General features: G+C 45.5%; 1 protein-coding gene and 1 long non-coding RNA gene across 9 annotated transcripts in view; both read right to left on the reverse strand.

Moving 5' to 3' along the window:
* The window catches only part of LOC130204337 (collagen alpha-1(XVIII) chain-like), a 42911-nt gene that overhangs the window by 16164 nt on the left and 4202 nt on the right, over nucleotides 1-22545 (reverse strand). For 3 of the 5 annotated variants that reach the window (XM_056430984.1, XM_056430985.1, XM_056430983.1), the window contains exon 1: nucleotides 333-767. The exons of 1 other annotated variant lie outside the window; for it this stretch is intronic. In XM_056430984.1, the coding sequence (XP_056286959.1) occupies nucleotides 333-669 (337 nt within the window). In that variant the 5' untranslated portion in view covers nucleotides 670-767. Of the gene's footprint in view, nucleotides 1-332; nucleotides 768-22545 lie in introns of those variants that run through there. One more of the 5 variants, XM_056430986.1, reaches the window with a different exon arrangement.
* LOC130204340 (uncharacterized) lies at nucleotides 16164-17345 on the reverse strand. 4 transcript variants are annotated; one of them, XR_008833629.1, is made up of 4 exons: nucleotides 16784-17345; nucleotides 16576-16662; nucleotides 16384-16416; nucleotides 16164-16296 (listed from the first exon to the last, which is right to left on the reverse strand). It is a non-coding gene; the product is annotated as an uncharacterized LOC130204340 (long non-coding RNA). The 4 variants fall into 4 exon arrangements; XR_008833627.1 differs by having other exon boundaries at nucleotides 16164-16312; XR_008833626.1 differs by having other exon boundaries at nucleotides 16384-16473.

Genomic DNA, 22545 nt, shown 5'->3' on the forward strand with positions numbered 1-22545 from the left:
CGCCAGCAGGAGGCAGAGGAACCACTCTGCGGCATGGTGACACCGCGCCCTCGTGAGCCACGCCCACTCCTGGAGGACCGCCCCCACCTCCTCCACAGACGTGTGGTTCAAAAAGTTGGGCGGCGAGAAAAATGTGGCCCGTTTGCCGGAGCAAACGGGCCAATCGGAGGGCACCGGGAGACAAGTTGGGTCAGAACCATTGATGCGACTATCAGAGGGGTTAAGAGCCAGGACTTTACCACCTCCTACGTCTGACCCGAGATCAGATCCTGACCCGTCCTCTACCCCGAGCCCCGCCCCCCCCCTCTCCTCTCTCAACCCCGTTGCATTACCCGTGGTGTTGGGGGCGCTCTCCACCGTCTCCGCCGGGCCTCCGTTGGCAGTCCAGGCGGTCGGGGTCGGGGTCGGGGTCGTGTCCCACGCCTCCACAAACTTACGGATTCCGGTCGCCACGTTGACAATTTCCTCCCCGACCCCAGATAGGTTGTCATCCTCCTCTTCTTCTTCTTCTTCTGTCTTCGTCAGCGTGCCGTTGGACGCGACGCCCGGCGCCGTCGTCAGCGCCGGCGTCGCCCGGGTGGTGCCCTCCTCCGGAGCCGCGAACCACAACCAGGCATCCAAGCTCCCGGCGGCGCAGAGGACCAGGAGCAGCGACGACGTCCTCAACATGCTGGCGAGTCGTCACACGGCGTCTCCGGCAGCGGCTCTCAGTCCTCAGTTAGAATCCGAGCACTTCAAGAGCCTCGGCGTCCACGGAGTGAAACCAAAAGGACTCTGCTGACTGTCAGAGACCCTCCCACCAAATGCAACCTCACGAGAAAGCACAACACAGGCAGGGGGAGACCCAAAGTGTGGAGGCGGGCTCGCGATCTCATGATGGATGTCATTGGTTCCTCGAAAGTTGCCCCATCGCACTACAACTCCTCCTCCGAGTGGCGATCGGAGCGGGTCCCCTGAGACCTCCGCGTTACCACGTTTTATAAATATATATACACACACACACACACACACACACACACACACACACACACACGTAGGCCATAATGGACGGGTTGAGTTCCAAGCCTCCCGAGTCATCAAGCCTTTAAGAAACAGGAAGTTCACAGGAAAGTTAGCAGAACATATTCTGCACAACGAGAGTGTGACAAAAGGTCATCAGGGTCAGAAATACTCAAAGTGATGAGCATCTTCACACTAAATGCACCTGAGACGAGGTGCACACCTTGAGTAATAACTGATTCATTGGATTGGGGGGGGGGGGGGGGTACGGAGTGTGAGGCGTGGATGCAGCGCGGCAGCTGAGGGCGGATCCCATTGGATGGATGTGTTATAAGCGCCTCTCTCCCGGGGGAACCGCCTCCAGCATGCCTCATCGGAGAAAACCCCCGAGAACATGCAGCACATCCAGGTTCTCACAGACGGGCGATAGAGAGGAGGGATGGAGGGAGGGAGGGAGGGAGGGAGGGAGGGAGGGAGGGATGCCCTCACCAAGAAACCCTTCTTCTCCCAGGCCTCCTCCTCCTCCTCCTCCTGTGAGTAGTATATAGGGGACATGTATGCGCGTATACGTACGTGCACGCGCGCAACCTCACATGCACTCTCACGCACGCATATATATGTCCCCTTATTATGCATATTTTTATGGAAAAAAATAAAAAAATTTAAATAAAAATTTAAATATATTATTTAAAATATAAAATATGATGACAAATTAAAAATCTACAAAAGAAAATAATTCCCTATAGATAGGAGCTATTGTTTGTACCATTTAAACATTTATAAAACCCTTCCCTGTGTCTTTAATAATACATAGTGTTTAGCAACGTGTTGAAATGACTAAGGGGGTGTGTCACACATGCACTAATGTAACTCTGACAGCATACAGGCACGAGCGGTAGGGGGGGCGGGAAGCTATGGTATGGGGGCGTGTTTGGTGGGGAAAAAAAAAAAAAAGGTGTGTCCTAGAGGAGTAGGGAACGATGTTATTGGTTGCATACTACTTATGAATAAGGGGGAGGGAGGGAGGGAGGGAGGGAGGGAGGGACTTATACCGGTATGCATATATATAGAGAGGGGTTTGGGGTAAGAGGGCAGTCTCCAACAGCCTGGTCACTTGTGTGTACTTAGTAGTTGGCTCCTATTACTATTGTTACAGCTATTGCTAACTGCTAACTCTCCTGCTGCTGCTGCTGCTACTGTTTGTGGGAGTGTGTTGGATATCTGCCAGGATTATTTTTCGTCTTTTTTATTTTAATTTTTGATCTATCTCTTTTTTTGATTTTGATTTTATTGTTTGTTTTTATTTTTGAGCTATCTACATACAGTCATTATGTCTGACATCGACAACGACAACACCATCAACAACGATACCATCAACAACGATAAAGACAACCCTGCTGGTTCTATAGGTACGTTGGGGTCCTGTAATCCTAATAATATAGATAAGCCAGCAGGTGTCGCTGCAGCCGTGTATACAGATGTGGATACAGTCATACAGGGGCGGCGTACCTCTGATGATGGTCCCCGCGTAGTTGCTGAGCACCTAGGGGTCTATGGGTATGTTTACAAGGTTACCTATGCTAACGGTACTGTAGGGCTAATGAGTACACATATGGGGCGTACCAGATCCCAGGACTACGCGAAGGGCATGTTATTGTCTGTTAGTGACTGGAGACAGTGTCGTTCAGTAATCGGTGGGTCATTTGAGCCGGATAATCCGTCTGATAGTATGACCACAGCCCACTGGTATAGTGAAACAGGGGCTCAAATATACCATATAGATACAGGACCCCTCCCCCGATCACCGCTAGGGTTTCTATTGGTTAGCAGTTGTCTGAACCGTGAATACACGTTGGTGTGTAGAGGGATGACGGGTTATGGTCAGACAACCCACCAGTTCAATAGTAGCGAGTATGATAAGTGGTTTCAGACCACATTCTTTGTTCAATGGTGTGATTGGCAGGCCATGCAGGGTCTGTTCAGCCAGGTTGACAACGCTATCAGGGCAGACAGAGTCTATGAGACTTACGGTGCTCTTAGAAAACGTCTTGTCTACGATGATGCGCCAATTGGTATGCAAATTGGGGTGTCTGCTATCATGCGGACACGGAACTGATAAAGTCGACAAGCCCATGTCATCTAAACGGGGGAAATCAAGGTATGTTTCAACATGTGTATGTTTTTATATGTTAATGTGTTTAAAATTTGATGCATAATTGACACAAATGTTTTTTATTTTATTTTCAGGCGCTGAAAACACAGATGCCAACCACTCATGGGCCGATCAAGTGAAGAACCCCCCTCATACTGACAATACGGACACCGAGGTCACATGCACTGTTGACCCGGTTGCATATTTTATGGCCGGGCATGCTATGACCATACAGCATCATCAGGACACGTGGGAGACCGTGGCAACGAACACCCGAGGGCTTGACATCATCGGACCTCCCGACTCCCCTAAAAAAGAACACCCGTGTTTCACAGAATGTGGGGAGTTCTACGTCTGCTGTCTGCTGCCGTCCAGTACTACAAGGAGAAAAAATGTTACGGATGTTATACTGCTCATCCCAGTCAGATCCACCATCCATGCCTGTGGCCTATACCAGAAGACTTCTACACTGAGCACTATGAGGAGTTGATGTATACCTTGTGGACCGACGATTTCATACCAACAGTGCAAATGTATGTGTCACTCTATGGTATTGAAACAACAGCTGATAGGATCAATGGAGCTGCAGCCATGATATGCCATAATCTGCTTACCGTTGATAATGTGCCCTTAGCGCTTGTAAGCTACGATGACCCCATGCCATCTGAGTATGAGCCCCAGGGTACAATTGGGCCCTCAGGCTTGAGAAACTATGTGATAGGTGGCTAAAGTCTGTACATCGCCACCCTATAACCGTTGAGTATGCTATTGTTTCTTCTTATGGTATCAAACATGTGTTGTTTATGTGTGGATGCAATAAAACAGCTTGTTACAGTTACTGCCGTGATCATTTCTAACAAACCTTTATCATGGATAGGACACTACAGACGATTTATTACGATCCAGCTCATCCGGGGCTTAGGTAGTGTAGCAAAACTGTAATGCCGCCAGAGAGCAAACAGGTATTATGCCACAATTATCCAAGGTCAACAATTTTTTATTAGAACAAGATGTTTATACCCTCCATGCCAAAGCAGCTATAAACTTCCCTAGGAATAGAGTACTGGTTAGTATAGACCAACAGTTTCAGGCCGATCTTGTAGATATGATCGAATATTCAGAGGAAAACGATAATGTACGATACCTATTGATGTGTATAGATGTCTTTTCTAAATATGCCTGGGTGAGATGTCTATCTAACAAATCAGCTGCTTCTGTGACAAATGCATTTAAAGACGTTTTGAACGAGGGTCGCGTCCCTGTGAAGTTGCAGACAGATGAGGGGACAGAATTTTATAACAAAAAATTTCAACAGTTAATGGTTCAGTATAAAATCAAGCATTTTTCAACATCAAACGAGACAAAGGCTAGCATCATAGAGCGTTTTAACAGAACCTTCAAGACACGCATGTGGAGGTATTTAACGTCTGTTAACTCACGCAGATATGTAGAGGTGGTTCAGGATCTTGTTAATGCCTATAATAACTCTCATCATAGGTCTATAAATATGACACCAAGCACTGTAGATAAAAACAATGAAAAAATAGTATTCATGCATCTGTATAAGTTGAAGCCTCAGAAACCCCTGGTTTTTAAATTTAGCAAGGGAGACAACGGAAGGATCTCAAAACTCCGTGGGTGTTTAGGAAAGGTTATAAGCAGACGCTCACAGATGAGCATTTCATCATATCAGAGTGTCTATCCAGGATCCGCCTGTTTATACACTAAGCGATAGTGCCAACGGTCCTGTGAGGGGAACCTTTTACGAGGGAGAACTACACAAGGTCATTATAGGTAAAACAAGACGTTTAAAATAGAAAGCGTATTGACCAGAAAAAACATCATGGTAAAAATATGGTGTTTGTAAATGGCTAGGTGGCCCCAGAAGTTTAACACATGGATCCCTGAAAAGACATGGTGCCTGTATAGAAAAGGGTAGGCCCATCGTTCAAAAGGTCACACACTTGAGCACCATTCATCAGACAACATCGGTACAGTATAGCTATGGATAAGAATGGTTTCTATGTTACACTTCCTAGTAACGCTTCCTCCTGGTATATCCGAATAATAAGATATGGAATTACAGAACCAAATTAGCAAAAACTATAGTCTTGAGAGAGCCATACGAGGTCGGACTGATTGAGATTCAATATCCCAAAATGTGGAACAGCTTCAACGATAGCGACGCCAGTATTCAAATATCCTACGATATAACAACGGGGGACCGGGCTTCTATCGTCATGACGGTGGGCTATTATGGGTCTATAGAGGAGCTGGTTTACGAGTTTAACGTCCGAATCCGTGCTTTAACCAAAAGCCTTACAAGGAATACATGTACTATGATAGCTTTAAAAATAGGGTCTACATCAGCGGCCTGGCAAATAGGGACATTGTCATAAATGGCCGCTTGGCTGAGATTCTAGGCTTCGCTCCTAGCACGGTTTTTCCCACAGCTATGGACCCTCTACATCAAATTACGCCCACATGCTGCCGATATTCATGGGGGCTGTTATAACATATATGTATATAGCGATATTGTAGACTATCAACTGGTTGGCGATAGCCATGTACCACTCCTGAGATGTATAAATGTGTCTGACGAGGTGCGACGTATACCCACTCTAACTTTTGACAAGCCACACTACACGTCGCTCTCCAAAACGGTGTTTGATGACATTGAGTTAGCTTTAAAAGACGACCAGAACAGATATATACCTTTTTTATACGGTAAAGTGATTGTAAAGCTACATTTTAGACCCATAAAACAGTATTTCTAAAACTATTGAATGATGGGTCGAACCCCCTACGCTCGAGACGATGGCCGTTATATGACATACTACATGAATCAGGCTGGTGGCGACCTACAGGGTTTTATAGGTGCTAGTACCCAGTATGGAAACGGATTGGGAGGTATGTTTCGAAGTCTTTTCAGAATGGCCATACCTCTTTTAAAAAGAGGATTTAACATTGCTAAACCACACCTACGGACAGCGGCTTCTAATATCATGGGTGATGTTGTCTCGAAAATTACTAAACATAACATGGATAAGCAGGAGGGGCATGGCATGTTAGTGCATATGAAGCGCCCACTGAAACGACCACCAGTGAATAGGGGGCGTTCCCGTACCACAAATAAAAGACGTAAAACAGGCGGTAGAACCAAGAAACCTGTCAAAAAGAAAACAGCAGCCAAACGAAGCAGATCACAGGGAAAACGTGCTCACTTCACTGCTAAAGACATCTTTTAAAAAGAAAAAAAGAAGAAGAAAAAAAGAAAAGAAAAAACAACAAGACCTAAATTAAGAAACTAAGAAGCTATGTCTCTTATACATAAACAATCTGCAGAATGTGTCAAGACAGAGCTGGATCTGTTTACGGTTCCTTACACTCAAACATCCCTCGAGAAATCTACATTTTAGAAATTCCTCCAGTGTCTGCAATAACGGAGACCGGACCCTTGGAGTTCTACATCTCGTCGAGCGGCGAAGATTATCTTGATTTGAATGATTCATATCTGTCTTTGAGGGTGAAGATTACGAATCCTGACGGGTCTGATTTACCCGCTGCCGCAGATGTAGGATTCATAAACTACCCAGGATGCACCTTATTTTCCCAAGTAGACATCATGCTGGGTGATAGACTCATATCACAATCATCAAATACTTACCCCTACAGAGGAATAATAGAATGTCTGCTCAACTACAGCAAAGACACTCTGGATACACAATTCAGCACCGGATTATTTTGCAAGGACACAGGCTCACATATGAATGTGACCACCATACAGGGTGCTAACACAGGGTTATTGGAGCGTGGAAGCTACACGGGGGCTAGCCGGACGGTTGAGCTAATAGCACCGATACATTCTGATCTGTTTTTTCAAGAGAAGTTGTTGCTTAACGGCGTCGATATTTCTCTGAAATTCATACGATCAAAAGATGCATTTGCCCTAATGACAGCAGCGGATACGCTGTACAGAGTTAAGATTGTATCAGCCAGTATTTTTGTGAAAAAGGTTACTGTGGCACCTCCTGTCAGATTGGCTCATAGCCGCGCCCTACAGCACACAAATGCTAAATATGCTCTTGACAGAGTCGCTTTAAAAACTTTTTCCATACCAGCGGGGACAAGAGTATGCAATCAGGAGAATTTATACATGGGTCAACTCCCTAAATTCATGGTATTATGCTTTGTGGACAATGAAGGATACACAGGTAGCTACGCAAGAAACCCTTTTAATTTTGAACACTATGATTTAGAGTATTTGAGCATCTCTGCAGACGGACAGTCACACCCATCAAGACCATTCCAGCCCTCATTCCAATACGGTCTCTACACTAGAGAATATTACCACATGATTCAAACTACAGGAGGCATTTAAAGGACAGACCGCTGGCCGTCACCCGCCGTGATTTTGGGAATGGTTACTCAATGTTCTGCATTAATCTGGAGCCTGATGAAGGATGTTCGGGGAATGTGTCTCTGATTAGAACAGGCAACGCTCGCCTGGAGGCTCGATTCCGTGTACCTCTGCCTAGAACAGTGACGTTGATATGTTATTCAGTGTTTGACTCTGTACTTGAGATATCAAACCAGCGCCAGGTATTGATGGATGCATATTGAGGGGTACCTGTTGAAATACGATGAATACCATAGAGTTGACTAGTATAGTCAGAAAATGCATGATTAATGGAACACGTTTTGTGGGGGTCCTGGCCTGTGATCAATTACCTCAGGCAGAATTATACACGTACCCGGCAATGATGATTGTAAACACCCACGCCTGACAAACCTGGAGAGCATTGGTTGGCAATTTATATCACAAAACACAAACACGGTTACTTTTTCGATAGCTTTGGGCATGCCCCCGACTATGTGGGGTTCCCCAGAGAAATAAAAGAGTTCCTCAATGAAACATGTGAGCACATATCTTATTCGAGAAAACAGGTGCAGAACCATCTAGCCACTACTTGTGGGCAGCATTGTGTGTTTTTCTGTGTCATATACAAAAGGCTGGTCTTATTCTAAAGTGTTGGCCCTTTACGGTAACAATTTGTTTATTAATGATGCGGTGTTACTCGTTTCGTTAACAAAAGACACTCTACAGATTGTTGTGGCGATTATTTTCCTGTGTGCAGTGTTCAGAACATCATGTAATGTATTATCAGATACATTATAAATAAAACATGTGACACCCTGTTATTGCTTAGCCTTTTATTCAGAGTATATGTAATGTATTATCAGATACTTTATAAATAAAACATGTGACACCCAGTTATTGCTTAGCCTTTATTCAGAGTATATGATATGTACAATTAATACGGGTAATGATAAAACAATGAGGTAGAGTAGTTAAAACAAAAACAATTAATACATGTAATAAAACAACGAGGTAGATCGGTCAAAATAAAAATAGAGCAATACATACACTCATGGATATACACACACATACATACATGCATATATATATATTATAAAAAGACAGGTACAAGTTGTTATACACTGGTAAAAAGCTTAAAAAGTCACCCAAGGCTTAACAGGTCGGCGTGATCTACCCTTTGAGGTCTTGGGGTCTTAAAAGGTGTCATATTCATCAACACTACGTTTATGGGATGTATGTGCTGTGTCCTCATCTGTACTAAAGTTATTTGGGTCATTCATCTTATTTTTGGCTACAATCATGGCGGACCACAGGATTGGGTATAGCCGACAATGGTACATTTAAATCGGCGAGTGTTTTTAAAAACAGCCCATCCCTTTGGTCTAGAGCTGTCTAAGACGTTATGGGTAGCTGTGACACCTCTCACCAAATCATGCAGGTGTGATCCATGAATAATTTGTTTATTCATGATAAGCTCCCTCTCGCTCCACGACACATCGCTTGAGCTGTTTAACGATCCAGAATACATTCAGCATGTTTTTGCTTTTTAGGCAAATGTTTTATAACACTCCCAGAACAAGATCCTTTTAGGCACCATGTCGTAAGTACCGATTCCTCTTTTGATGCTGTGGGGTTAGCACCAGCATGATTCTCTCCAGGCGGCAGCGACAGAGTCAAGACGCTCTTCTCGCTCACCTTGTCTCACAAAATTCAAGTATCTTTGTAAAATACCCGCATATTTTTAGCTTTTTCATATACGTCCGTGTCCGGTTTTTCTAACACCTCGCTCATGGTTCTATCAAGGTCGTTTTCCACAGACTGTCTTATAGATCCTTGTCGCTGGTCAGGCATAGTGTGCTTTAGAGCGTCCAATTGTTGCTGCGGCACCAGAAACATTTTCTGCGTATGATCCATCTACTTTGCACTCACTGACCACCTCTGATAAGATTAATTATAAAAGGAATAGCCGCCCCCAACAGAGAGAATAAAAAACCACCTGTCTGATTGAGTTTCTTCTTCTTACTAGTGAGTGAACCCTTCTTTGATGCCACCAGTCTAATAAGCTTCTTCTTCTTCTTTAAGAGTTTGTACTGCTTGTCAGTCAAGGGATATTACCGCTCAAAACATTTAGTGCAATCTCACACAGAGACTTGACAAAATCAGCTCCGCATTACACACAATGACTCTCCGCACCTTAGGAGACGATTTATATATCAACTCTAACAGAGCAATATTCCTTTGCATACGCAGAGACATTATCTCTTGTGCTTCTTAGCCATGTACACCACGGGTGGTCTGACAACACAGATGTTCTGAGTCTTAAGTGTTCCGTGTCATGGCTTTATAGTCTATGAGTAAACAACCAAAGGGTAGATGTGTCGATCATTAAATGACTCTAAAAATGTTGCGTGTTACCAGGAAACATTTGTCGTGCCAGTAACATAATCTGACATTTATCCCTAGGATTCTTAAACAAAATGAGGTAGTTTGTGTTTAAACTAATAGTACGACTAGCCTTTCCCTGAATGAATACATTTTGCACTAAATATATACAGCTTAGGTTTCTGTGATGTACATATTTAGTAAAACATTTTGAACTTCTAGGCTGTTACAGGCATCATTCATTACATCGCCTATGATTAGTAGATTGTTTTGGGTTACGGGTAACAAGTCATCATCACACAGAGATTCGGGTAATCCGCTTACAAAAGTGATCTTGCGATCTTCAGTAACTGGTCGGAGAGGCTGCCAACACGAATATATGTATACCACATTGTCAAAACGCTGCGAAATAACCCTATCTGCGTTGGCAATAATATCCTTGACAAAAAATGTCTTTCCACAGTTTGAAGGACCGCTGACTACCAGACTGAAGGGATGTTGAAAACGAGCGTCAAAACCCAGGGTTATATCAGTAGCCATAGGGGAGCGTGGTGTAATCCGGATTACTCTCCGCTTGTTGTATACAACTCGCACTTTCTTGAAAACTGTCTCATTTCGCAGATGAAAGTGCCTCTTATCCCGCTTGATGGTGTCAGTGGCAGTCATTAGGGGTGGAGCTGGAGCTTGCTGATTGGCTACAAAAGCGTGTACCATACCTATTAAAGAAGCCGGTGTGACAACCGCAGCGTTTTGTGCCGTCAAAGACACGCCTTTGCATTTCACAGTGGTCTTGCCCTGTTTCGTTGTGTATGCATAACACTTGGGACCCCCCGAGACAAACTCTGTGATGTAATCCTCCTCAGGGGAGCCACACACGTCACCACTGTTGAGTTCATCGGTTAGATCTCCGAGATAGGGCCCCAGCGGTGGTACAAGGTCGCCAGCCCCCGATGTGAACACAATGCTGTCTGTGTCACAGTACAACACTCTCTCCTGTAGGGTGTCTAACACATCGTACAGCATCAGTCTAGCATGGGCTGTTGTCATAGCACCTATAAAGACATTTACATCTTTAATGCGAGAACCCCGACTGTCGGCATGTCGCCACTGCACCAACGCCACATCGTCCGATATGAAACAGAACTGACGGACGTCAAACTGGTCGCTGAACATCAGTTGGGTGAATCGTGTCGGATCGGTGATCAGTTCACAGGACGGCATGTTGTTTCTCATGCTGAAACGTCCCCATAAAGAGTTGAGAAGAAGCTTGTTACAACTCCTCATGGCTTTATTGACACATATTTTGGCTGGATCGAGCTGAATGCCCTCTTTCTCAAAATAGTCCGCCACGTATTTTGCTTTTTCAACATCGGTCTTGACGTGACCAGGATACCCCGATGCCTCCTGCTTGCACTTGAGAAACGTGTTTACATATCCCCTAAACAGGGTGTCTGTCTTGGTGGGAAGTGCCACACTTCATCAATGTGTACTATCAGGTATCCTTTTCAAGGGCCTTCTGAGCTCCAATGATACCCATACGCCAGAGAGTTGTCTCTACATCACTGTGTGTACATGCTGTAGACTGGTTCAAATCCTCGGCACATGTCCTGCACAAGGGAACATGAGTTTTCCATGACATCTGTGGGGAGGACAGGGTGGAACAAGCCTCTTGGGGAGTACCACACATTTTACAAACCCAAAATAGTTATCTATAGAATCAAAGTTCTTGAAGATAATCATAGGGTGTCCTACAGGATAAGGCTTGGTACTCTGTACCATGGGATACAGACTTGTAAAGTCGTAGTATCTGATTTTCTCGTCATTTTCAGCACTGACCTTGTGGTACAGTTTCATGGCATTTGTTCGGCCTCCAAAGAGCGCCTCGGGGTTTAGCCGCCAGGCTTTTTATACGTGGCCATGAATGCCTTCACGGAGGCATTGTGACGTTTTAAGGATGCCCACCGCACTCCCAAATCACCGTGACACGTACACCATGGTGTCTTTGCAGGCTCTGCACTTTGTCCTTAAAGGCATTGTACATTCTACCATAGGTGACCTTGGTAACAGGGTTCACGTCCCCCTGTACGTGACATTTGACACATCCATGATAGAAACACCCTGCAAACTCGTAGCACATCCGCTCCTCAGCATTATAACCATCAACGTAGAAGGGGTCAAATGCTTGCTCGCCATGATTGAGGGCGTGTTTGATGTCACAGTTGTTTGACAGCGACAGGTACTCGAGCCATTGAATGGAGGCGTCGGAGAATGTTTTGTTCTGAGTTGTGTATGCCCCATCATACGCCAAAGCTACAGTGTCGCGGGGCAGAAACAGTGTCTTGAACACACCCATACAGGCGGAGGCGAGGGTGGTGTAGCTGAAGGGGTCTAACTCTGTACATTGCATGAAACTACTACGATAGGTTGTGCATGCCCTTCTCAATAGTTCAACGTCATTGACGCAGTACCGTGCGATCTCCACTTGGAAGTCAAACGTGCCTCCACAAACTGAGTTGTACCATATCATGAACGTGGCCTTGTCACTGTCGATCATTTCATTGTACCCATAGTCAGACGGTTCAGGATATTTTCCGACATAGTTTTCATGTTCGCGAGTGTTAAACCGATGGGGAAAATGTCCTTTGGCTAGGTCGACAAAGCCTAAGGCTTCAGGAGTCCGCGACAGACGCATGGGCAGAAAACTAAAGGAGTCAATCCACCGTTGTTGATAGGCCTGATCAAACATCAAAATGACACGGCTCCCTCATAGTTACACTAGGTGTGATACCTAGCTAGACAAACTACTCTAGGAGTATGTAGTTGTCAAAGCCCGACGATTGTGTGCTATGAATGTGTAGCTCTGTACTTTGGCATTCGATAACGCCGGACAAATGCCCCAACACACTTTAAAGTTGTGAAACAAAAGCGGTCCCCAGACATCTCCATAGCACACACAAAGTTTGCTTCATGTTTCCTCCGTGATACCGGGTCTCAAATCGAACAGTATATAGTTTGTCTGTGCTACTTTCTTCTCAACAGGTTGAATAAAACAGTTGTGCTCTTTGACACTTTCCAGTCCCCCACAGTGTGTACACTTTTGTGCAGCACACGTGTGGGGTTTTTTGGCCAGTCTGTAGAGCGTCCCGCAGTCGTCACAGTGTTTCAAGGTCTTGCAGGGATATACTTGTGAACCATTTCAGGTTTTTGTGCTGTTCAAGCAGAATTTTGAATTACAGAGGCGTTTATAATCACCACATTTCAGCTTTGCCTCGCCACGGTCCGACACTCTATGTTGAAACACACATTGCATAGCTGTGAGCAATTGTGATACAATATGGTACTGTATGTTTGATAACAATAGTCGCAAATGTATCTCGCCCCAAAAAAACCCTTCTTGTTTTCGATCAGGTAGTAATGATTATTGTGTAGATATAACCATACTGTTTGAGGGTGTGGAGGTCTTGGGTCTGAAAACATTCGAGACGTTTACAGCCTACCCGGTTGTGAAAGACTATGATCTTTACACCCAAAAGTCTTTCAAATTTACCAACGTCTGTGAGTGTGATAGGATGGTTTATATCAAAACCGCTGCCTGATGTATCCGTGTAGCGAGGTCAGTCTATCAACAGCTGAGGTCTGGGGGTATTTATAACGTGCTATACACATGGCAAAGCACAGTTGATTGTCCAGGTTACCCGCATGGTAGAGAAATCGTCCTTTAGACAGTATTTCGTCATAGGTCACCCCTCCCAATTTTAGTCGTTCCCCAACACCTCCACTCCTGTTACGGGCTACTGTGACAATCAGGTCCAACGAATCGTCAGATAACGAGTCATCATTGCTTTGCAATACCCTGGATATTAGCTCAAGAAACAACCGCATTGTATGCATCATCGGACCGTAATATGGCTTGCACATCGCTGGCCAGCGACGGCCCTCGCAATACGACATTCAAAACACTACCTCTAGGAGCTGTATTCACAGCTTGGTCGATAGCCCCACCCACAGCATCACGAATCATGGCGGGAATCATTTCAATATCCTGAAGCCGTATGTCACGAAAATCAACACGATGGCGTAGCTCAAAAGCATTAAACAATGGTATATCACGGATAGGTAAACTGCCTGTAACACACCCCCCTGCTGACGCTGTTGTTGTTGCTGATGATGACGAAGGCTGCTCAAGCACACCCCCTCCCTCCTGTGTGCCGTTTGAGGCATTCTGTACGGGTGTAGACCCTCTTTGAACGCACATAGAGTTTGTAGCTTCATCAATCCCTGGGGAGTCGTGTGTCATATCAGGTGGGGTGTCGTGTGTCATATCAGGAGGTGGTTCGACAATGTTGAACTGCTCATCTATGGATACAGCACCGTCATCACACAAGGACCCGTCAATCACACAGGCATTAGGGACACCCCTATTCACTATGGTCGGTGTATTGGGTTCGTTTCGAGCTAACCATTCATTCCATTCATTCTCAAGAGATGACAAAGGCTTTATCAGAGTGTCAATCATTCCCTCGTCAGGGACACTCCTATTCACAATGGTCGGTGGATTGGGGTCGTTTCGAGCTAACCATTCATTCAAGACATCGTCAAGAGCTGTCAAAGGATTTATTAGCGTGTCAATCATTCCTCGCCAGGACACTCCTATTCACAATGGTCGGTGGATGGGAGTCGTGTCGCTAACCATTCATTCCATTCAATCTCAAGAGCTGACAAAGGATTTATTTGTGTGTGTATAGGGCACGCCAGCTCATCATCATCATCAGGTGTATCTGTTAACCTATCAACAGTAAGGTCCTGAGGGCTATAACGATAGACCTTACGTGGTGGCGACATTATGTGAACAAGCAACACAGTTGAAACAAAGAAAAAACTACATTAGATCGTAATAGCGTATTAAATTTTTTTTTAAATGGAGGCAACAAAAACAAACAACAACAACTGTGGCTCCCCCCTGTGGAGGTGGCTGGTATAACACTGCCGCAGTCTACATCTGTTCAAACATGATTGTGTATTGTGGTTATTAGAGCACGAGTGATTGTGTTGTTGGCATTGCTTCTGAGGACTACCTGTTGCGCAATTCTGACGAGAGTTACACCGAGGGTATTTACCGCATCAATAATGGTTTTATTCTCGACACGGTAGTAGTCAGACAGACCAACCCCAAGGGCACTGATAGCCTCTAAAAGCGTAGTGCTCACGATGGCCGATGCTTGATCCTCAGCCCTGTAACGGGCAGATAGGGTGGAGCCTAAGGTATTGAGTGATGTGTTTAGCACACTAAACTCCCTGTGTATGTCGGCCGACAGACCAACACCGAGTGCATTGATGGCCTCTAAAAGTGTAGTGTTAAAGACGGCCGCTTTATCCGCAGACATGTAACGGTCAGATAGGTCGGCTACCAAGTCAATGTGTGATGTGTCTAGCGTACTAATGCACACCTGTATGTCCCCAAGCAAACCTCTCAATTCTGTATGCTGATTATCGACAACACCCCTCCCATCAACCAGTGGCTCTGGACAGAAGCTGGCCAAAAGCTCTAACACTTCGGATGGTATATCACAGGCCTCTAAACATAGATCTGTTGATGTATGAACCATAGGTTGTATCACCCTCTGTGGGGACGTTGCGTCAAAACCTGAATTTATCTCAATGTCATCGGCGCAGTAGTCGTAGGGTGTATTGTTGACGTTACAGCTGCTGCTGCTGCTGCTGCTGCTGCTGCTGCTGCTGCTGCCTGTGTGGACTTGGGTAATGGAGGCTTTCACAGATCTGTGGAACAATAACAATAAGTTATTTCATTTTGAAAAAAAAATAAAAAAAAAAAAAGTCAACAAGTTAATTAAACACACACACCTTTTAATGGCCTTCTTGGGGACGGTTTGAATCAACTGCTTCGTCTGTGTTGGCTCCTGTGAGGCTTTCACGGTTCTGTGGAACAGCAATAATTTATATTATTACATTTTTCATTTTTGAAAAAATAATTAAAAAAAAAAAAAAAACACACCTTTTAATGGCCTTCTTGGGGACGGTTTGAATACACCGCTTCGTCTGTGTAGCAATTGTTCTTGTCGTTGGCTCCCGAGGTGTTTGTGTCTCAGAAGAGCATGTATTATCAATGGTCTGCGTCTCCCTTGATAATGGAATCGCCGCCTATGGGGGTGAAATAGCATATATATATATTATATACTGTTTATAAACAAATATGACATGTCATTATGTCTACCCATAACAGACCTGTTATGTATCAGCTTCTTCTGCTTCTTCTTCTTCTTTGGCTGTGGTGATGAGGGTGTATACAACTGAGCACAGCTCAGGGGTTCATCATCTGATGAGGGGATGGCTGATGCTAGGACTGGTCTGCACTGAAAATCCTCTGAGAAAACACATATCTACATCATATATATATATATATATATATATATATACGGTGGTAATAATACAGGAGCAATATATATATTACCTGATAGCTGTGCACCAATGTCCTGACGGTATGCTACAGGATGTGTCAATATTTTACCACCCACATGTCTCAAAGGGATCTTTACAGCCTCTGAGAAAACACATATCTATACATATATATCTACAGCTCTATATATATATATATATATATATATATATATACGGTGGTAATAATACAGGTTCAATATATTACCTGATAGCTGTGCACCGATGTCCTGACTGTATACAACAGGATGTGTCAATAGTTTAACACAGGCAGATCTCATAGGTGTCTTGAAAGCTGAAGAAATCAAACAAGATAATACCACTTTTTTATTTTTTATTTTATTTTTGCACCATACCACACTATATTAACGTATGGATAATTAGGCAGCCATCATGTAATTAAACCAAATACTCACTGACATCCCCGGTAATAACAGCTATGGCCGCATCTAGTTCTGATGCAGCGTCATTGACCGGTGGGGCGGAGTCAAACGGCGTTGGTGCGCATGTCTTTACGCCTGGAGGAGGACGCCTACGTTTCAGCCTGTCTACAAACACGATAAATCATACATATAGTCCGTGACAAAAACACTATTAGCCCATATCATCATTACTATAATTATTTAATACTCACTACCGGAACATACAGCAGCTGATGGAGGCATATTTTCGGTGTTACCAATATTTATATTATCCATGATCTGCTAATTAATAAAAACACAGCGTCAGTGTATGTTTTATACTAAAAGAGTGATTGTATATATATATTTATATAAAGATGAATTACAATCGAAATATTATACAACAGTATAGTGACCACGTGTCTCCTTGTAGTCCATGGGACTATCTGTACGGTAGCTAGCGGGCACACACACACATCCCAGGCCGTGCGGTACCCTCACGAACAAGACCACTAGACTATTATACAGTAGCACCGGGGCTAACGACCATAGACTGTAGCGCCCCTCCAATGCGGAACACGCCACTATTACAATCGAAACATTATACAACGGCATCGGGACCACATGTGACCATATAGCATCGGAGTGTCGGGGGACCCGTGTGACCCATATATAGCATCGGACTACTGGACCGACGAGGTTAACGGTACTAGATCGCAACAGCACCAGACCCATATATTGGCTGAGCTATGTCATATAGAGCCGGAGGGGCTAACGGTCCGGTGTATAACGGTTCTAGACTGAGCCCCGGACATTCAACCGACGCCATGCGGCACCCTCGCTATCCTGTACACAACCCTATTATAATAGATATATTATACAACATTTTATCAAACATAACATCACTTACCTTTTTTTTTTAAATTTTTTTTTTTTTTGGAGAAAAATTATTCTCAAGGAATGGTCTGCTCCAACGGGTATAGCGACGTGCTTAGCAGGCAGATAACTGTAGACTGTTAATGCTTGAGCTGTCCTTGAGGTACATTTTTAATGAACACACCTCCATCCCTCCCTTCATCCCTCCCCCTTATTCATAAGTAGTATGCACCCAATAACATCGTTCCCTACTCCTCTAGGACACACCTTTTTTTTTTTCCCCACCAAACACGCCCCCATACCTTATCTTCCCGCCCCCCTACCGCTCGTGCCTGTATGCTGTCAGAGTTACATTAGTGCATGTGTGACACACCCCCTTAGTCATTTCAACACGTTGCTAAACACTATGTATTATTAAAGACACATGAGAGGGGTTAGTAAATGTTTAGATGGTACAAACAATAGCTCCTGTCTATAGGGAATTATTTTCTTTTGTAGATTTTTAATTTGTCATCATATTTTATATTTTAAATAATATATTTAAATTTTTATTTAAATTTTTTTATTTTTTTCCATAAAAATATGCATAATAAGGGGACATATATATGCGTGCGTGAGAGTGCATGTGAGGTTGCGCGCGTGCACGTACGTATACGCGCATACATGTCCCCTATATACTACTCCTGTGCCCCATCATCCAGATGACTCGCCTCATCTGCCAGGCCGTCCAGCTGTTACACATTCCAGCCCTCGGACCTCCCACGCCCACGCCGCATGACATTTGGAGGTTTTGGAATCGGCATCTCTAATAAGTTTTAACGCGTTCGCACGTCGCAGCGCCGCCGCCGGAAGAGAGGAGCGAGGCTTCCGATTGGATGCTTCAGGGAGCAGCTGTCCGAGTCGCGCCGGTCAGACGGATCAGGGCCCTTCAAAGGGCCAGAGTGGATCGTGACTCTCTTAAAGCAGAGTTAAGTCTTCTTCTTATTATTATCTGGTGTTGTTTGCATGCAAGGAGACAAAACCACAAGATATAAATACTTTTCTTGTAAACGTGGACGACATCTGACAACGATGAGCCTCCGCAGCACGAGAGAAACTTTGAAATACGCAAAGCAGGACATGAGAACGAAATCTAAACCAGCATCACACCAGAAAGAGCTCATCGGCCTCAGCCGTGTGTGTGTGTGTGTGTGGAAACTAGACTTCCTGTCTGCTGTGTGATTGCGCAATGAGATTGATATACAGCAGCAGTGTGATAATTGATGATATTTCTGACATGTCGAAGGTTATTCATGCAACCCGAGTTACACGCTGCACAAATCACATCGTCCTTCATCCGATGAGTGGCCATGAACGCCCCGCAGGCTCTCCCACGTGCACGCTCTCCCACGTGCACGCTCACCCACGTGCACGCTCACCCCCCCCCCCCCCCCCTGTGTCTAGGACGCTGTCAGCGCTGACCTGCACGGGGCCGCGGCGGGGTAAGTAAACACACCGCGAGTTAGTGGATGTCAGTTTATGAAGGCACCTGGTGCTTTCCATTGAGAGTATCACTCTCACACACACACACACACACACACACACACACAGTCCAGTGCAGCTGCACATTACCGCCCCAGTGGGACGTTATAAAGCGTCAGGTTGTTACATTTACTGCTTTTTCCCATCTACCGTTTCTCTTAAGTGAGTCCTGAAACTTCCCAGAATGCCTTTCAGCAACCCTGAGGAAAAAGTGCGTCATCTTAACATGCGGACTCCTTTGATGGGATGTTCTGAGCCAATAGAGATGATGGAGGGCAGAGCCAGGCCGCTGTCTTCACCTTTCCTCCGTGCATCAGTAACACTTCAAACTTTCTTAAACCTGCAGGAACATGCCTCTGCATTCAGGTGGTGGGTTTTAATTGAAGAGGAACCTCCATGCGTGGGATTAAGTGCATGTGTCGGACACCGTGAGGAGGAGGAGGAGTCTCAGGTTGCTTTTCCATCCATTCAATCTCTCAGACTACCAACTTTAAAAAGGTTGACGTACATTTAGAGACTTCCGTCTCCTCATCCAACCCTCGAGTCCTGAAGCTCCCTCAACCCTCTGAGAAACAGATCCTGGATCAGGCAGCACATGTTTCTACCACCAAGTTCACATCAACCAAAACACAATAAAAAGCTCTCTGGAACTTTGCGGTATCTTTATTCTTAGGACCTGTATTGCAGATGTTTTAAAGTTAAATGTTGAGCTCTTGAAATAGATTTAGTGCATGAACCCTGAAACAAATAAAAAACCAAGATATTAACACATGGAGTACTTCCATGGACCAGCAGGGGGCAGCAGGCCACCCAGCAGTGCTCAGATCTACCGGATGTGATTATGAAAGGTTTTAAACTACCGATCGATGTATTCAACTCTTTGATCTCTTTTACCTGAAGCACTTTCTGACCTGCGCTGATGACTTATCAAACAATTAGAAACAGTCAGAACGAGCGTGCAGAATAAAAATCTTTGCAAAAATAACTTTGCAAACTCTGATTACTTGTTTCCTGCAGAGTGGGAATGAGAGGCTGTGATTGCAGCGTAAACGCCCCAAAATAATAAAGAGGAAACCAGTGTGGAGCCCCAGAGATGAGCTGAGGCGTCTCTCAGCACCGATACGCGCGTCATGTGGTTTAAATATCACGTTAATGAACATTAAAGCGTCTTCTTCGTGGAAGTCACCGGCTCTCCTCGCTGATTCCTCTCTGTGCTTTGCAGATGTCAAATAACTCAAATTCCTCAAACCGAGGATGCATCTGGGCAGATGTGGAAGTGGGGCATCTGGTATTTTGGCACAGACCAGAGCGTGACATTTCCAGACCAGAGGGCGAGAGGCGATGCCCTTAAACCCCCGATCGGCGCCCTGAATGCTCGATTCACTGAGCGACACCACAGCTCAGAGCGGACAGGCGCCTCCTTGTGCGGAGCGTCTGCTGAATGAGGACGCTTTGTTGGAGGAGCCAGGCAGGGGACAATAAAGGAGCGCACACACACACACAGATGGGTCTTTTTCACTAAAATGATCGAGCGCAGTCGATTAAAAGCAGTTGTGGGGCGTTGAGCGCGACGCGTGGAGGTCATTCCAGTCCTGCGTACGTGGGGAAAGACTGAGTTCCGGGTTGCAGACGCCAGAGGAGCATCTCTTTGCATCGAGGCATTCGAGGGCCTCGCAATCCGAGGGCGAGGTTCAAATTCCTGCAGCTGATACTGTACCGGAGGGCAGGTCCCGCCTCATGACCTCGCCGATGCTCATGGCGGTGAACCGCAAAAACCAGACGCCGCGCTATTACCCCCAAATATTACGAGGACACGAAACCAGAGCGGCTCCAGACTGGATTTGACCTCTCGCCTTCCTCCGTGAGGTTCCCCGTCACTCGTCTCCCCCGGCTGCAGCTGATCACCCGCAGCAGACGTTTGTTTTAACGTCTAAATAAGCAGCCGGTAAATGAAGCCGCTAACGGGCAGAAAGCTTCTGTTCCTCAGGAGGTGGTGCATTCAGGTGCAGCGAGGGGGAACTAAAGGCTCGTGTGTGTGTGGAAGTGGCTCCAGGCGGACGTGGAGCTCCTCGCTCAACGCTCTGCACAAACCTGTGGCCGAAAATCACAAAAGGTTTCACGTATTATTCATTTTGAATGGTTGGGAATCTATTTAAGGAGGAGAAAAAACCGCTCCTTCACTTGACTCTTTAAAATATGACTTATTAGCTCATTAGGACCCTAATAGTTGATCTTTATTCTATTTGTTGGAGCTGAAACAATCGAATCAATCGTCTGCTCAGTTGCTTCCCTCTGGATTTAAACAATGATAAATTCAAATATTCTGTTTTCACTCACGCACAGGAAAAGGGAAAACCACGAACTCGCTTCACGTTTCAGGGATTTTATGGAGGTCAACGTTTACATCGAGGCCTGAATTAAATATCTCGCTTGTTACGTTTCAGTTTCAGGAGACACGAATCAAAAAGAAGTCAGCCCCGTGCTCCTGCTTTAAGAAACCCTGAATGTAACGATTAGATCTCAAAGAGGGGAGCAGGTGGGAGAAGTGAACCATCACCACCACCACCTCCACCAGCAGCTCCACCACCAGCACCTCCACCTCCACCACCACCTCCACCACCAGCAGCTCCACCACCACCTCCACCACCACCTCCAACCACCAGCACCTCCACCACCTCCACCACCAGCACCTCCACCACCTCCACCACCAGCACCTCCACCAGCACCTCCACCACCACCACCTCCACCACCAGCACCACCACCAGCAGCTCCACCACCACCTCCACCACCACCTCCACCAGCACCTCCACCTCCTGCGCTCTCCAAGACTGCTTTGACTCAACAGACTGGGGAATGTTTAAACAGGCAGCCACATACAACGACCACACAGACATTGGGGAGTACACAGACACTGTTACTTCTTACATTAGCAAGTGCATTGATGATGTGACCCATGTAAAGACCATCACCACTCGGGCTAACCAGAAGCCGTGGCTAACAGGGGAAGTCCATCGGCTGCTGAGGACTAGAAATAGGGTCTTCAGAGCTGGGGACGAAACGGACCTGAAAACAGCGAGAGCCAACCTGTCCCACGGCATCAGGAAAGCAAAAATTTCCTACACAAAAAAGATAACCCGGCACTTTAAAGACAGCAGAGACACACGCAGCCTGTCGGCGCGCATTCAGACCATCACAGACTATAAACCCACGCCACAGAACTGCGACAGCAACATCTCTCTGCTAAACAACCTCAACAGCTTCTTTGCCCGGTTTGAAGCACAGAACAGCACTCGTCCACACAAGACTCCGCCCCCTCCCACGATCAGGTTCTGTGCCTGTCTGCTGCCAGCGTGAAGAGGACTCTCTCGTCCATCAACACC

Source organism: Pseudoliparis swirei, chromosome 14 (assembly GCF_029220125.1).
Source record: "Pseudoliparis swirei isolate HS2019 ecotype Mariana Trench chromosome 14, NWPU_hadal_v1, whole genome shotgun sequence".
NCBI classification, from domain to species: Eukaryota; Metazoa; Chordata; class Actinopteri; order Perciformes; family Liparidae; genus Pseudoliparis; species Pseudoliparis swirei.